The 16,390-nt window shown below is 41.6% G+C and overlaps 1 protein-coding gene across 1 annotated transcript in view; it reads left to right on the top strand.

The window, feature by feature from the left end:
* LOC145482768 (basement membrane-specific heparan sulfate proteoglycan core protein-like) overlaps positions 1 to 16,390 on the top strand; it is a 46,317-nt gene extending 29,927 nt beyond the window's left edge. Inside the window, exons 40-56 of the mRNA XM_081461391.1 lie at positions 483 to 749; positions 1,589 to 1,858; positions 2,538 to 2,813; positions 3,341 to 3,595; positions 4,128 to 4,388; positions 5,328 to 5,594; positions 5,908 to 6,168; positions 6,634 to 6,835; positions 7,481 to 7,773; positions 8,612 to 8,875; positions 9,158 to 9,937; positions 10,886 to 10,964; positions 11,174 to 11,249; positions 11,560 to 11,609; positions 11,765 to 11,848; positions 12,188 to 12,291; positions 12,704 to 16,390. Of these exons, the coding sequence (XP_081317517.1) occupies positions 483 to 749; positions 1,589 to 1,858; positions 2,538 to 2,813; positions 3,341 to 3,595; positions 4,128 to 4,388; positions 5,328 to 5,594; positions 5,908 to 6,168; positions 6,634 to 6,835; positions 7,481 to 7,773; positions 8,612 to 8,875; positions 9,158 to 9,937; positions 10,886 to 10,964; positions 11,174 to 11,249; positions 11,560 to 11,609; positions 11,765 to 11,848; positions 12,188 to 12,291; positions 12,704 to 12,867 (3,953 nt within the window). The 3' untranslated portion in view covers positions 12,868 to 16,390. The remainder of the gene's footprint in view (positions 1 to 482; positions 750 to 1,588; positions 1,859 to 2,537; positions 2,814 to 3,340; positions 3,596 to 4,127; positions 4,389 to 5,327; positions 5,595 to 5,907; positions 6,169 to 6,633; positions 6,836 to 7,480; positions 7,774 to 8,611; positions 8,876 to 9,157; positions 9,938 to 10,885; positions 10,965 to 11,173; positions 11,250 to 11,559; positions 11,610 to 11,764; positions 11,849 to 12,187; positions 12,292 to 12,703) is intronic.

The following is a 16,390-nucleotide window of genomic DNA, read 5'->3' as shown; positions in this document are numbered from 1 at the left end:
AGGTTATAGTGATTTTTCTAAGGCAGGATGGCAGAGTGTGACAACGTGTAAAAACAGTATGGTCAAGAAAGCAGCAAATAAATCGCGATTTTTTTAAATATCATGATGTTTTATTAATTTGTAAAACATATTTCGCTGTGAGTCACATCTTCGTCAGTTGTAAAAGGTGTTCGAAAACCGTTTGATATTGTAACGACCCAGAGACGCATGCATAATTAACTACAAATACTAACATAAAATTAAAAACAAAGAAAGAAGGCGTGAATATCAACAACAATACCTGCAGGGTAAGTGTCAAATTTACGTGATGGACCCTTTGATTTAAACTGAGCTTTTCCCAGTTGATGTACATAGCTTCCTTGAGTTTGAGTTGAAATTTCGTGGAGACAGAATCAAGGATTACAAAGCAATCTGTAGAACAAGAGTCGCGACAAGGTTTCGAGCTAAGAACAATGTAAGAACATTTATTACAACTCTTTTAGGTCAGGTGATGCCAAAGATAGAAATCATGCCTGCAAAAAAGCTAACAGTGACTGGAGGGGACACGGTTGTTTTCCGTTGCGTAGTCAAGGCTGGTAATCCACCGCCTGCGGTGGTCTGGGAAACAGAGGAGAATAAGCCGCTAAACAGCAGTAACGATGGCGTTTTGGTGATTTCGCCAGCCTCGGGAGATAGCCAGGGGAAGTACATCTGCAAGGCAACAAACGTCATGGGATCCACTGAGGCTGTCGCTCTTCTTATCGTTCAAGGTAGTCAATGTTCCCTAAATCGATTATCCACCGTACACAGGAACGCTAAAGGCGGGCAATACTGTATATAGCAAGCGCTTAATTGCATTATTATATGGCTACTAGGTCCGTGAGCGGGCAAGATGAACTAAATCCTGCGCTGTGATTGGCTACCCGAGCTGGCAAGATGGGGCTATTTTGCCCGCTCGGGACTACAAGCTGTGTCCCGCAAGAAAAATGTCTCAGAAAGCCTTATCAGAAATCCTTTACTGACTAGGCTTGTTCGGTCAAGATAGCTGGGTATTGGCCTCGTTCCTTTTTGTTTGCTGGTTTATGGACCTTGGTTTACTGTTGTGAAATCAAAGCTGATAATCCAGCGCCTGCGATGATCTAGGAAACAGAGGAAAATAAACCGCAAAAAGATAACTTGGCCAATATCCAGCCAGCCGTCTTGACCGAACAAGCTGGCCAATATCCAGCCATCTTGACCGTACAGGCTGGTCAATAACCCATATAAAGGTCTGTTAAAGCTTGCTTATTTATCAATCTGGCAGGATTTTGTCAGTCTTTGCCTGACTAAGTTCGTTGCTAAAAATATCTTGAAGAATGGCTGAAGGTTTCGTAACCGTTTAATTCCAAAAGGGTTAAAAAGAGTCAAAGGCGTTTTCTTGGTTTACCGCAAATTCTGAGCACGAACCGCGAGTCAAAAGGTTAATTGATGATAATTTTCATGTTAATTAATAGGGTATATTGTATAATACGTCAATGGTCTGAGACTTAGGTGTCTTCTTAGGCATAAACCAACATTTCATGTAGTATCTGAGGTCAAAAGGGATGAACTATCCACATCTATTTCGCAGGTGAACCCAACATCATAGTTAGTCCCTCCAGTCCTGTGTCTGCAACAGCTGGTAGAACGGTGATTCTGGAATGTGCTGCCGCAGGTGACCCCCCTCCGTCTGTTCAATGGATTGCACCGGAGGATTCTCGATCCAATCTTCAGCAGGTAGAAAGCAGGTCTGGCTTGTTCAAACTGATCATCGAGGACGCCAGGCCCAGTGATGAGGGTACATACACGTGCCAAGCTAGAAACTTGGTGGGGACAGCGCGGGAAAGTGTTCAGTTGATAGGTAATTTAGCATTGTATAGTCTTCAAAGATTTTAAGTGAAGTCTGAAGGAAATTTTGGGTATAGTCAATAATCTCTCCAAAACAGTAACATGAGTTGATTCACGAAGCAACAGTTGCCGTTTAAACCAACACTATCCACCGGATAAATCACTATCCAGTGGTTGGCGTGGTTTGTTTTGTTATCACTTACCACTGGATAGCGATTTTACCGGTGGATAACGTTATCCATCCTTCGAACAACTGGGACCAGGGCTAAAAATAGAAGTACACCGTAAAGGTGCACAAAAGCATTCCTCGATAGAGATACATAATATATGGACAAAGAAAGAGAGGTTGCATAGACTAAATGTTTTATCGTGAAGAAAAAGGACTCCGAAATACTAATTTGGTGACATCAGAACAAAAAAATCATATGAACGTTAGAGCTTTTCGATGACTGCCGCAAAACTCGAACATTTCATCAACGGTCGCACTTTTCTCGATGGACGTATTGGAATTGCAGTTGTGTGTTGTTTAGTAGCAAGTACTCTGAATAGAATTATTATTGCCTCCAGCGTCTGAAGTTTCTTGTGTTTCGAATAATATAACTTCCCTCTCAACTGAGTTGAGGTGGTTTACTAGTACTTAAACTACCAGTTTAATGGCCATTTATGTCAGATCAAATTTGATTATTGTACAGTTACTGTGGCTCACGAAGCTCCAGAAGTTGCGGTGGTATCTATTTCTGAAACCGTCATCGAAGGTGAAAAGGCCGAGTTCCGCTGTAAAGCTTCTGGGATACCAACTCCGAGCATCGCCTGGGAGAGACTGGGCTCTGATCTACCCAACGGTGCGCTTGCTAGGAATGGTCTGCTGACTATTCCGTCTGCAGGCCCAGAAGACGCGGGCACATACACTTGCAAGGCTGTCAACAGCGAAGGAGAAGATAGTGCTAATGTCCAGTTAGAGGTCATAGGTAAGGAAATGTAACATGACGTAGAACAGATCCCAAGCGAATTAACACAAATCGTTCCATAAACAGTACTTTTGGATAGTTTCTAGTGCAACGCACAGTGGTTTCCGTGTTCCTTCTGAAAATATTTTAATACCTTGTCATGGATCGTTTGCATACTATGTGGCTCCGTTCTGTAGACTACCTTGCAGGCCCTCTAGTATTACTGAAGAGAGAGTTCCGTTATTTCTTTAACCCAAAAGTACAAGTCGAGAAGCAGAGAAACGGAAACTCAACTGAGATGCTGAGCTGGTCCCTTGACATACCGATCACGATAAATTCGTGGCACGCGGCTTTGACGAGATCACAACAGGGACGGAAACGTTTACTTTCATTCGTTTAACTGATAACATGATACGAAAGTCAACTGAGTCTATCGGATCCTAGTTTAATTGTTCGAATTCAACTCTTATTGAGATAAGTGAAGCCGGAGATGAAGTTTTCCTCTATATTGTCCATCATATTGACATCGCCTTTGTATTATATCCTAGTTCCTCCTCACGTCGAAGTTACTCCTTCCCAGCTCTCCGTGAATCATGGAAGTTCCTTTCGCCTCTTTTGCTTCGTTAGACCGCTTCTTCCGGTCAAGTGGTCGAAAGTTAACGGAAGTATCCCAGCCGGAAGTAAGCAAGACAAGGAAACGTTGATTGTTGACCAGGTGGAAGTGGAACACACGGGCAAGTACCGCTGTCACGCTAGCAATGCCGCTGGCTCTAGTGAAAATTTTACAAGTGTCACAGTGTTTGGTAAGGATTTCCAATTTGATAATATTTAGATTAGGTAAACTTAAATATTCTATCCGTTCTAAACGCTGACACCACCATAAATAGATGGTCTGAGTTCCATCTTTCAGAAATCTTATCTCTCAGGCTTCTTTTGTGTTATTAAAAGATTATCTGAAGTCATAGAGAGGCAACAATATTTTATGTTCTAAGGACTCTGCTTTCGTGTTACGCTCATGGGTCCCAATATTGAACACTGCTTCTGTTTTTCATGTACTCTTCTTTCACCTTAACCTTAATTAAAAAGCGACAGCGATAGCAAAGTGTTTTACCTTACCTAAATCGGCAGGAAATTTACCTGATATCAACTCTGAATTGTAAAATAAGGTTGTAGATGATGCTGCAACACTTTGGTTCGAAATTCATCTCCTCTATCCAGTAATAGCAGTTTCAGTTAATTCAGGTATTTTTGTTAATAAAAGAAGTAAAACTAATAATAAGCAAAACTAAAATTTCCGTTTCTAGTTAATGAATCATTTATTTCGATTTTTTGTAGTTGCGCCGCAAGTAGCGGTCTCCCCGGTGGCCTTGGTAGCCTCGCCTGGGTCGAATGTTAGTTTCCAGTGCAATGCATCCGGCATACCAGAACCTGTGATCACGTGGACAAAAGAAGGCATGATCCTTCCAAGAAGGCACCTGGTTGAAAACGATGTCTTAACTCTGACAGGTCTTGTGGGATTGGATGAAGGACGGTACCTATGCACGGCTACCAATGCGGCCGGATTTTCTCAGAAACCTGTCGCACTCACAGTGGAAGGTTTGTGATTTCATTTTGTATTATTATTATTATTATTATTATTATTAATTTTATCATTATTATTATTTTGGGGGGGGGGTTGAATGTCCTTGGAAGCGGCGTTTATCGAATATCTTTTTCTGAGGCCCGCACCAACGCGTTTTCGCAAGAAAAGGCATACTTTTTAGTGCGTTTTCGCCTATCGTCCACGCTAAAACGATCCAAAACACTGATGAATACGGAGGCTTTCGAAAACGGTTTCAAAACTGGAACCTTTTGAAAACGCTCCTTTTCTAGTGTGCATAGGTGAAAACGGAGGCTTTTGAAAACGGTGCCGATAAAGCGTCATATGCTGTCGTTTCCATCAGCGTTTTCGGGCATTTTAGTGTGGACGATAGGCGAGACTTATCAAAAAGTGTGCGTTTTCTAATAAAAGCGAATTAGTGTGGACAGGTGAAACCAAGACAGAAACATTACTGTGGTCGAAAATATTTTGCTTCGTTTTCGTCGAGAAAACTCCCCTGGGAGTGTTACAGCGGTCGAACTCGTGTCCCAGTTTCTGGGGGGTGTCCCTGTGGTATCTGTTTCATCAAAGTTTTACCGAAGTCTATCTTGTTGATGCTGCAGTCGAATCACACTCTTGCTCCCGATCTTCGGAGTCCTATATATTCGTGACATTTGTGCAGCTGATATGAAGTTCGACTTTAGTAGAAAGTTTGTCTGGTGCTCAGAATGTGCCCAGCCTTTCCCTGAGCTAAATCAACATTCGCCTGTGTGCGGACGTCTTCTTCCTTTAACCTTCCTTCAATTCTACTCTTACTGGCACCACATCTAGATACGTTCGACGGAAAACAGGAAAACCTAGTTATAACAGTTTGTAGTAGTTAGGACAGTTTGGCGTTGCTAGCGTTCTTGGCCGAAGTACATTCCAGGATTTTTGTTTTTTGCTTTTCTTTTCAGATCTTCCCAGTGTGACAATAACTGGCGGAGCGTCTGTCAAAACTGTACCTGTCGGCGGGGCACTGACACTTGAATGTCGCGGGACTGGAATCCCGAAACCCGAAATTACGTGGTCCCGTGTTGGTAGTCCCTTGCCAGAAGGAATAGTTGTCGAAGGTGGAGTTCTGGTTATCACCAACGCCCAGCATTCCCATGGCGGAGCGTATGCTTGCGATGCGACCAACAGAGTAGGCTCAGTGCAATCACAGGTTGCTATCTTCGTACAAGGTTCGTGTTGGTTTGGATAAAACTCGTTGTTAAACTAAGTAAGCCTCGTTCTAAGCCGTCATTTCAAAGCAGTCACACAACACTTTCAAAACCACCTATAAGCGCTGTAAAACAAACTTATTGACTATGTTCTCCCACGTTGCAACATTTCAAATCAAAACAGGCAAGTATTTTTGTCAACTACTTTTCTCAATCAATAACCTCAAAAAATTTTCAAACTCTGCGATGAACATTCAGGACAGTGGCTGATCTAGATTAAGTTTATTCCCTTTGTTATTCTAAAACGACAACGAACTTTTCTCCTTGTTCTTAGAGGCTCCCAAAGTCACAGTTACACCACAAAAATCCCGTGTGAAGATAGGTGAGCCTGCAGAGTTAACATGCATCGCCAGCGGTTCGCCTTCACCACAACTGACTTGGCGTAAATTGAACGGTTCACTTCCTGTCAATAGCACTGTACGTGATGGAGTACTTAGGATAGCTAACGTGACCCAAGAGGATGCTGGAATTTATTTCTGCGAAGTTTCAAATGTCGAAGGAACAGCAGAAGGAAACGGAACTTTAGAAATTAAAGGTACCATGTAAAAAATTGAATTAGGACATTGTCTAGAAAAGTTCCGAGTACAGAGCTTCTCTTCTATGCATCTCAAACTGTACCTTAAAGTTAAACTTCACTTTAACATTTTCACTTTGTTAATCTAAGCTATGACCGTAAATTATCGAAACTCGATCTCTTAGGGTTAGATGAATGTAGCAAAATATCAGTACATCTCCAAGGATCTTCCACCTTTCGAAATTTCCTCCTTTCATATCGATCTCGACCCAACGCCCTCTTCAGAATCTCTTTTAGTTTTCACTCTCTATTAAAAGTATAGCGCTGTCACTCGCGAACACTCCGTAATGTTTGACGTCAGCAGCATATCTGAAGTAAACCGCAGTTTCAATCAATTTTCTCAAATGTCACGGATTCTGCCCAAGTGGAGTATTGTCCTTTCCTTCCCCAACGACTGCAACTAATACTTATACCCTTTTCCTTTAGTAACAGTACCAAAGTTCACTCAGCAGCCGCTGTCCTATCTAAGCCTGCCAACATTGACTAAGGAGCCCCTTAATTTCACTGTCGAGATCGTGTTCGCACCAGAACTGGCAAATGGCCTCATATTATACAACGATCAGCTCACCAAAGGATCCGTGGGAGATTTTATATCGTTTGGAATGTCAGATGGATTTGCCGAGTTTAGGTACGTGACTTTATCAAGTAAACAGTCCCACTATAAGGAACCTCTCGTGACCTTCCAAATAAATTTGGCGTTAATTCAAATCGTTGTGGTAGTATTTTATCTGACTAGTAATTTGTTATTGTCGGCTACTTTTAAGTTTGTAAAAGAGATCAAAACAACTTAGAATTAAAGCGATTACCGAGAGACCCGTGAATGCGTAATCGAATTGGTACAAGAGTACACAACAGTTGAAAAGACGAGCCTAGGACAACTCTCATCGACTTTCATCAATTTGCAGTTAGAACAGTTGAATAAGTGAGCGGACGTTGACGTCATCTGCCCGTCAAACGAGCGAAAACCTTTCGTGGACTCTCCAAACATTTCAGCTTTTAAACTCGATGTAGCCTCATGCCCTGACAATCTTTTGGCTCGTCGCGCAGCAAGCCAAAAGAACGTGTGCGTAAGAGGCTTACGTCGACAAGGCCACCGAGAAATTCACTGTGATAACGCTTCCAGGCTTAGGATCTTGGCACTGTATCACAAATTCATTAAATGCTATTGAGCTTAATCTCGTTATATAATCAAGTCATAGAGTTAACCTTGTGTTTCAATATCTTGCAACAATCTAGATAAACAATTTACTACGGATGTTTCGTTAAATTACAGATTTAACCTCGGCTTCGAGCCTGCAATCATCAGAAGCCAGCAGCCACTGCGTCGGTTCGAGTGGCACACTGTTATTCTATCTCGTGACGAAAAAGTGGGAAATCTGACCGTTGATAGCAAGCCACCTGTGACAGGAACTTCTAAGGGGGGTAGTACTGGGCTGAACTTGAACCAAAATTTGTTCGTGGGGGGAGTCCCTGACTTTTCTTCCATAAGTTCTTCGTCAGGTTTCGAATCAGGGTTCGTTGGCTGTTTGAGCTACTTGGTTATTGATGGCAAAGTGGCTGAGCTGGGTAAGTTTTTCGTATTGTTTTCTATTTCAAACCCCTATTTAACTGTACTTAATTCTCATTCAAACGTCGTGTGATCATTATTTCTTGAGAAGCGTATTACCAAGTGCGTACGCAGATCGAGTGGTCGTCTTTCTGTTTAATGGATAACATTTTCCATGTTGCCGTGAGTCTCTTCAGAATTTGATCACGGATGACTTCAAAATGTGGTAAGAACAACAACAAAAATGACACACGGGGCGATAGCCGGGTGTGTCGCTAATGTTCTGTGATCTGTTACTGAACAGACACGCGTCAACAGTTCAGAACGCCAATAACAAAAAATCGATCATTAGCAGTCAAGTACTTTCTAAATATTTGACTAAGTGCTGTTCTAAAAGATGCTTGATAATTTTCTGGTAGTTTTATGGCTTTTTTAATTTTTTTCGCTCCAATTGTCGTGCCCTTCTTTTTGTTTTAAAACGTCTGTTGTATCTATGCGCTTAGTCGGCTTTTCTATTAGAATTGGGTATTGGAACCTTACGGTGCCTTCCCAGCCCGTGATCGTGGCATTTCTGGTAAATAGTTTCAGTCGTGTTATAAATATCTTATTTACTAAGCCGTACGCTGGGCCGAACTGGGAGGATATCGGTCCTTGGTCTTTTAGTACAAACTCGCTGCGCTCTGTCCGCACTGTCAAGACCTCTACCCGATCAGATTCTCTCGGTACAGCCTTTGTGCTGGGTTTTCAAGGTATATCTTTGAACCCGGCTTTATCAAGTCATGTCGGTACATCTAAAAAAGCTTAATTCCATCACTGACTTTGTAGATATTGTACCCGCATTATTTTTACCTTACATAGGTGATCCCGTTAACCGAGTGGGCCTGGAAGATTGTGACGTTTGTGCAACTAGGCCTTGTAAGAACGGTGGTTCCTGCAGGGAAGTCAGTGGAGCCTGGGGCTTTGTCTGTATTTGCAGGCCTGGCTACTCGGGAAGAACTTGTCAAGGTGCTGGTCAGCGATGTTCTCCGGGAGTTTGCAATGAAGGGCGTTGCGAGAATGTTGGTGAAGACGGTTTTAAATGTATATGCCCTGCAGGCTATTCTGGAGAAAGGTGTGAAGAAGGTGTGTTGTAACTAAAAAGGAGCTCTAGAAGTTTTCTACTAAAATAGAGATTGCTACAGTTACTTAAATTCACGCAGCATCACAATAGTGTAATAGCGTAAACACACAAGTCCCGAACCAATTCTCTCTCTTCTGAATAATTTTTGAAAGAGGTTTAATCTTTTCCTCCCTTCTCGGTTTTTATCGCGATGAAAATATCAATAATTTTTGTTTGTTCGATGCATTGCTTGTCAAACGTTTAGCTTTGTTATTCATTACGATTTCTTTCCTCCCTTTCTTTAGGAACTCTCATAGACAGGCCCATGTTCGAGGGTAATTCCTTCATGTCATTCCCCGGTATCGAAGGCGCTGTTCAACAATTAAAACTCGCCGTTAGATTTATGGTTCAAAGGTCAGGCAACATGCTCCTGCTGTACAATGGTCAGCGAAGTTACCCTAGACGAGGAGACTTTATCTCGCTAGCTATTATTGGCGGTAAAGTGGTGTTTATGTTTAATCTAGGGAGCGGCCCTGGTATTGTGCGAAGCTCCAGAAACATCACCGTAGGAATGTGGCACACTGTTTTAGTGGAACGTGTTCTTGACTGGAGCTCGCTTACATTCGATAGCGATCCACCTGTCTCAGACTACTCGCCGTGCTGCTTAAAAGGATTGAACCTCGCTTTAGACTTGTTCATAGGCGGCGTGGAAAACTTCACAGCGATAGATACTCGCAAAGTTGGCGTTGACACTGGACTGGTCGGCTGTATATCTGCCGTGTCTGTAGACGACAGAGAGATTAACTTGATCATGTCTAACCTCAAATTGCGTGACATCAAACAGTGTACAGAATGCCTGTTACCTTGTGAAATAAAACCGTGTCTAAACAATGCCACTTGCATACCGATAGGGAAAACCGCTTATGTTTGTTCTTGCGCACAAGGGTACACAGGACGACATTGCGAGTTCACTATGGTCGGACCGGAAAAGAACAAGACTTGTCTGAATAGTGGAATAGCTTTCCCTAGCTCTGATAGGATATGTGCGTGCCGGTTAGGATATGGAGGAGAGCGTTGTGAGAGTTGTAAGTATTCTTGTACAGTAGTCTAAGACTACTGGTGCGTTTGTATTCAGAGATACATCAAGGTGCACCAGATGTGTTGGATCACTAAGGTGGGAGAAATAACAACTTTCTCCCATTATCGACTATGCTTTACGGAGTGATATCGAGTTCCTAGTAGAACGAAACAGCTAGGTTAGGCTTGTTCTAAGGTATTCTTTCGTCGGGCATTCATATTACATTTCGTCGCATTATTTCGTGGGGTGGGGGTGGGGTTGGGAGGGTCTTCTTATGTAGCTGGTTGAATAAATCGCCTATGCAGATCACACCTTGATTCTGCTCAAGGCAGGTGTCTCAATAATATGGCGTTTTGCAGTTTCTTTTGTCCCTTAAGAAAAAAAAAACGAAGATGTCGTTTATTCTAGAGTTTGGTAGAGATTAATCTCCGTAAGATAAGAATGGTAATACTGCAATGCTGATCTAGGTTGAGGAAAGTAAATCTGAGCACCGAAGTGGTCGTGCTTACAGTTTTCCATGTATTTATCTCTTAGTTTGATTGGTAATTAAGGTAAATCTTTTTTTAAATAATCTAACGTTTGAACAATCTGAATTATTCTTGTTCTATGCTCGCAACTATTGTTTCCAGCTATTTCCAAGATTGTTTCCTGTGCTAACTTCACCTTCACCTGTCCCCTGGCGCCAAGTTGGCACATAGGGCCTGGAAGGTTTCTGTAATCATTCATTTTTGTACAAGGTTAGGTGATTAGCCTAACGCCCAACCCCTAACCTGGAGGACCAGGGGCTGTCCTATGTCAGGGCTCTATCCCTCGACCAATCCGGCACGGTTGAACCCACCAGGGACTAAGTCCCCACCGCCATAGCTCTTGGGGTCACTGAGACACGCAAGCTCTACCACCACGACAAGGTGACAAGCCCACTTACTGCTAACTTACTATATCTTTTTCGTCGTAGTTGTTCAACTTGGCAACAGCGCTTCCTTCAGTGGAGATGGTTACTTACAGTTCCCAGGAACTCTGATGCGAGGGCCAAGGTATGACCACAAAACGCTAACTCGACCTTCCCAATTACGGTTCAAATTCATTGCGTGTTTAGAGTGGCTTACTCTGAACGTTTTTTCATTAATCAACTGATCAACCTCGTGTAATGTTCTCCAAATCATTTAGAAACCTTTACTTTGTCGAACAGATCAGGAAATTGAACGCTTTAGATCTTTGATATATGTATTTTGTGTGTTTTCAGGGTAGTAAAGCCAGATTATATGTCACTCGAAATAAAAACCGACGCACCAAATGGAGTAATTTTATGGCAAGGCCAGGTTAGCGATTTTGTTTTCGCTGTGGTATTTTAAAACACTTTATGTTTGAAAATAGAGGGTTTTTGGAATCGCGTTATGAAAAGTTGCATTGCTGCCCAGTTAGAGTCTTTCGGGATATGAGAAAACTGATTCCTAGAAATGGTGAAATGCGGTCAGTGCGAACCTTGAAAGACCTTGGACGTTACGATATCGTTTTTTACCTTGATGTTATTATATCGAGCTTGACTGAGAGGCAATGTACAAAGACGCGATAAACGTTAATCACTGTCTTTAAGACGTTAACCAGCTCAGATTTCTACTTTCTTTGTAGAGAAGAGACTACTTCGCAATCGGTTTAAGAGAGGGATTCTTGGAGTTCAGGTCAGTTTTGATAGATGCCAGGTTGTCGATCTTTTATATTCTTTTTTATTTGGCGCGCGCAATATGTGTCTCTTCAGGTAACATAGAAAAACTTTACATTCAATGCTTGCTGCTTTTTGTTCCGAAAGGCGCTGATGTTTTATTTCGCTTCGTAGATTTGAGCTGGGCTCGGGTCCCGCTGTTCTCCTCTCCTCGTTACCAGTCAACGACGGTCAGTGGCATACTGTTGAAGTGTTCAGGTAAGGAACTGCACATCTGAATTAAAAGAACAAAGAATGGCGAATCTGTTAGTTATGTTCCTCATATCGTGACGGAACGCCTCAAATAAATACTCGAACGAGAAAAGGAAAACATATATCTCGTATTAACTATTTTCACTGTCGAAGTTTATTGTAGGTATCACCTTTTATCATTTTGCTCTATGTGTTTTTTTGGGTGAACCTTCTTTCCCTCAATCTGGACAAAAATGAAAACTTGAATCGTGCTGCAGGATAGTTTTTCCAGGAAAAAAACAAAAACAAAAACAAAAAAACAAAACAAAACACGTTTGTCTCTCTATCTCTTTATTCCATTGTCAGGAGTTTCAAAGAAGGTTCTCTCAAGGTGGATGATACAGAGCCTGTTAACGGCACATCAGCTGACGGAAGCCTCGGATTGAACGTGAAGGGACCCATACTTATAGGTGAATACGGGAAAGCGGCACTTAAAAGTGCAACTTAACTTACGATACTTGTGTTTCTTCACGACCTCAATTTGTCTCGGCCATTAGAATTGGAACTCGCTCTGGGTTGCCATGTCGAACAGTGACCTTGTACAGCACGACGCCTTCTCTTTTAAAAGCCATCCCGAAAAGAACAACAAAGTTTTATGTTTGTTTACCTTAAGTAAAAGTTTTTTTCTTGTAGAAACTACGCACATTAAGAGAGTACTCAATTCAAGGTTAAGGGTTTCTTAGCGATCATTTGCAAAAAGGGTCACTTTCATTCTGCACACGTTTCCTTTTGCTGCTTTTTGTTCCTGCTGTTTTTTTCCTTTTTAAAATCATTAAAGAAAAGTAATTATTATTATTATTTTTTTTGACTGTTTATCAACAGGAGGAGGCGACAACATTGTGGAAATGACTTACAGAAAGTTTGATACTGGTTTTACCGGCTGTGTAAGAAGAATTTACTTCAAGAGCAGAAAAATTAATCTCCAAGCTGATGCAAGTCTTGGTTGGAACGTGCTCCCGTGTGACATCAAGATCGCAGAAACATGACGTGGTATTGAAAAAAATTAAAAAACACGCTGTCTGGTTGGATGTGCGATGTGCAACTGAGTCAATCGTGTTTGGAGACATCATTGCTTTTAAGAGAGCCGATAAATTGGTTCGTGAGAAACGATGAGTAAAACGTTTGTATGTCTGCACGCATCTGAACTTCCAAGTTACGGAAACAAGTCGTAATTATCACACTTATCACTGCAACGTCTTCAATCTCTTGTACTGGCTACTCATAAGAAAACATTTTACCGTTTTGCTACAACAGTTTGCGATGTATTTCCGATGTCTATCCTCCAATCAACAATTAAACCGCTTGGAAAGTCGTGACGTCACTTTGTATAAGGTTACGTCACTGGGTCAGGATACCTCATGTAACACATATCCCGACAACCTGCTGTGTTAACGACGAGGAGTACACATGGTTATTTGATTCAAACTGCTGAGCCAATTTGGTGATGGGCTGTCAATCTGAACCTTCCAACTTCGTCGAATGCCCTGGTCGCTGAATAACGCTAATCTGGAATCAAAAGAGGCCATGTTTACTACAGTTAGAACTGCGAGTCAAAGTCAAACCCGCCTAACATCTAGAGACAAATGTATGAAACTATTACTGATCGTTATTGATAACTGGGTAACTTTCACCGGTGCTTACCATAAAACCAGTAGCCTACGTGGTCGGGGTTTAAAGTGGAGGGAGAGGGGGAAACTAGCGTGAGGCGCGATCGGGGGAGGTCGGGGGAGGGACAGGGAAAGTTTCTGTCCCTTCACCACGGTCGCGCTTTGCGCTTCTAGTTTTCCCCACTTCCCCCCAAAAAAATAGAACAGCATCTTCCGGCAATTATTTATGGACTTCGTTTTTAGGTGTTCCTTTAATTCCGGTTGGTATCTAAGCATCGGAAAATTCAGTATCATTTGTTTATCCCCATGCCCCCCTCTCCTCACAAAAAACGATAGCCGGCAACTGAGTTAGAAATGGTAAGCACCATCTCTTTCGGTTATGTATTTTGCTGATTTCGAAAAACGGTAACCATATCGTATAAACCAATCATTTTCAGCGCTAAGCACGTAACTTAATCCCGTGAATAAAGCTTAATTTAGGCAGTATTCCTACATACGAAATGTTTTGTTGCCGAAGATTAGATGTAACTGAATCGTATATTCTTATCCATTCCCGAGTAATTTCCTTGTGGATTTGAGTTTCAGAGCACGCAAGTAGGTAAACACGACCAGTCCATTTAATTAACTACTTCGCGTGAAGCCATATAGCGTAATATAACAGGACATGTTAATGTTTATTTGTCTTCTAGGAAGATATCAGTTTATATTCTGCTGACTTTGTCGGACTGCTTATTCTGTAAAAAGCAAAGTGTTGCCTTTCATATTTATATTGGCTTCTTCGTTAACAGAAAAGTCTAACTATGTAATTTGCTAAGTTTATTTTGTGTTTGATAACTTGTACACATTATAGTCTCGATATGAGACATCGACGTATATGTAACGCAAGAAAACCTCTCGGAAAGTGACCGATCTACGCAGTAGTCATATTTTAGTAACTGGCTCGTGATTTTGCCAGAAATAAAAGCCAAATGTACCTTTAAGCATGTGAAAACGAGGATCGATTACTTCTTGTCTAGACACCCCATGTGTGTGTGTGGGGTGAAGGGAGAACACCCAGCCCTTGTAAGCCCACGGACTCGGAGTGTATTGCTTGTGCATTTAACAAAAGTATAAAGCATTCAATCCCAGCCTGCTATAGCCGCTGCTGTCTGCTGTGAGAAACGCACTACTCGAGGGTGAAACAAATTTACACAAAAGACTGGGGAGTTATTCTGAGATACAGTCGAACCTCTCTACAACGGCCACCCTGGGGACAGATGTAAGTGGCCGTTATGGGGAGGTAGGGGTGTAATATGACACCTGTTGTTTTACTTTAATCGGTGGGGGAAGGTACAACATTTTTATATTTTAAAAAATGCTGTTTGTAGCATAGAAATACCTAACACAAGCAAAATAAACAATAAAACAGAAACCAAACAGAAACAGAGACCAACGACGCGCGGTACGGATCAAGTTTCGTGACTTTTTACAATAGAACACTGGGTTTGGCAAACACCATTCGTCAGTCGTCCATTAACTGGCCGTTGTGGAGAGGTTGTTTTGGTAGTTTGGGACGCGCTTTAGTGGGCGTTACTTACGTTGTGGAGAGGTGGCCGATGTCGAGAGGTTAAAATAAGAGTGAATGCATAGACCTTCCGCCGGGACGAAAAAAAGTGGCCTTTGTAGAGAGGTGGGCGTTTTGGGAGGTGGCCGTTAGTGGAGGTTTGACTTTATTTCATTTTGGCTTCATACAACAGTTTGTTATTAGATGCTCCTCTTAGCTCGTGTCTATATAACGTCCCGAGCCCTTAGTCAGATTCCACCATTTTTTTGTTCTGGTGGGGTCCAGGCCAAATTGAACCAAACTATAGAAATCTATTAATTGATTTTCTAGGCGTTTATTGGACTGCATAGAAATTGTAATGGAAAGCAAACGATAGAAAATTTTACTTTCACCTAATAGTTGTTCAAATCGATTGTAATTATTGTAGGTTCGACTACCATGAGCATCACAATGCTGCGGTACTGTCACTTTTACAGTTCTTCAGTTAAGAAGATGGATCAATCCCCAGGGACTCCCCTTGTCCCCAGTCTTCGTGGGTGTTTGGTGGACAACAGATTACCATCTCTTCTAAGTCAATTTATCTCATTGATAATAGGTGTACATTGGAGCCAGGGAAGAGAGCCTTTCGTCGCCCATGGGTTATACATAATAAGCGACATTACTTTATAAAAAACTTTATTTGCATAAATTACGTACAAATATCTACATGCAAATAGGATGCCAGCAAGGAAGTACTTAATCCTCATATAAAGCTGATCCCTTAATTCATATAGAGTAAATCCTCGAATTAGCGCCCCCTTCGAATAAGCGCCCTTCCTGTCGGCCAAAATTTAAAATAAGTGTCCGCCTCCCCTCCCCCTATCTTGTGTAGCATTAGATTTTCACATTGTTTCAGTTTGTGAACACGTTAAGTTAAGTACAAACGGTGCCGCGATTTAAACTTTAGAATCAGCTTGTTATGTCGATAAACAGCTCATGTTGTTGTTTACGCGCAGTTGATGTATTAAAAAATGATTATGTCAGGTCATGATTTGGGAAAAATTAAATAAGCCCCCCACCCTTCGAATGATCGCCCCCGTCTATTCTTAACCAAAATTGTATGAATTCCGTCATCGAGCCAAATTTTGCTCTTTAGAGGCTAAGAATGGTCAATTGGACAGAATTATGGACAAAAAGAAAGTTTTGGAGAAAATTTGTGCTTTTCTTTAAATTTGAAATAAGTGCCCCGTGTGCTAATTCGAGGATTTACGGTATGTAAACTACATTCACAACTCTAAAGAATTCTTTGACAAATTCAGTAAATAAATCTATTAATAATAAAATAGATATAAAATTCTATAACATAAATAATAATGTACA

This window comes from Orbicella franksi, chromosome 3 (assembly GCF_964199315.1).
Source record: "Orbicella franksi chromosome 3, jaOrbFran1.1, whole genome shotgun sequence".
Classification (NCBI taxonomy): domain Eukaryota; kingdom Metazoa; phylum Cnidaria; class Anthozoa; order Scleractinia; family Merulinidae; genus Orbicella; species Orbicella franksi.
The sequence above is the reverse complement of the archived record's forward strand: the minus strand, read 5'-3'. Positions and strand labels throughout refer to the sequence as shown.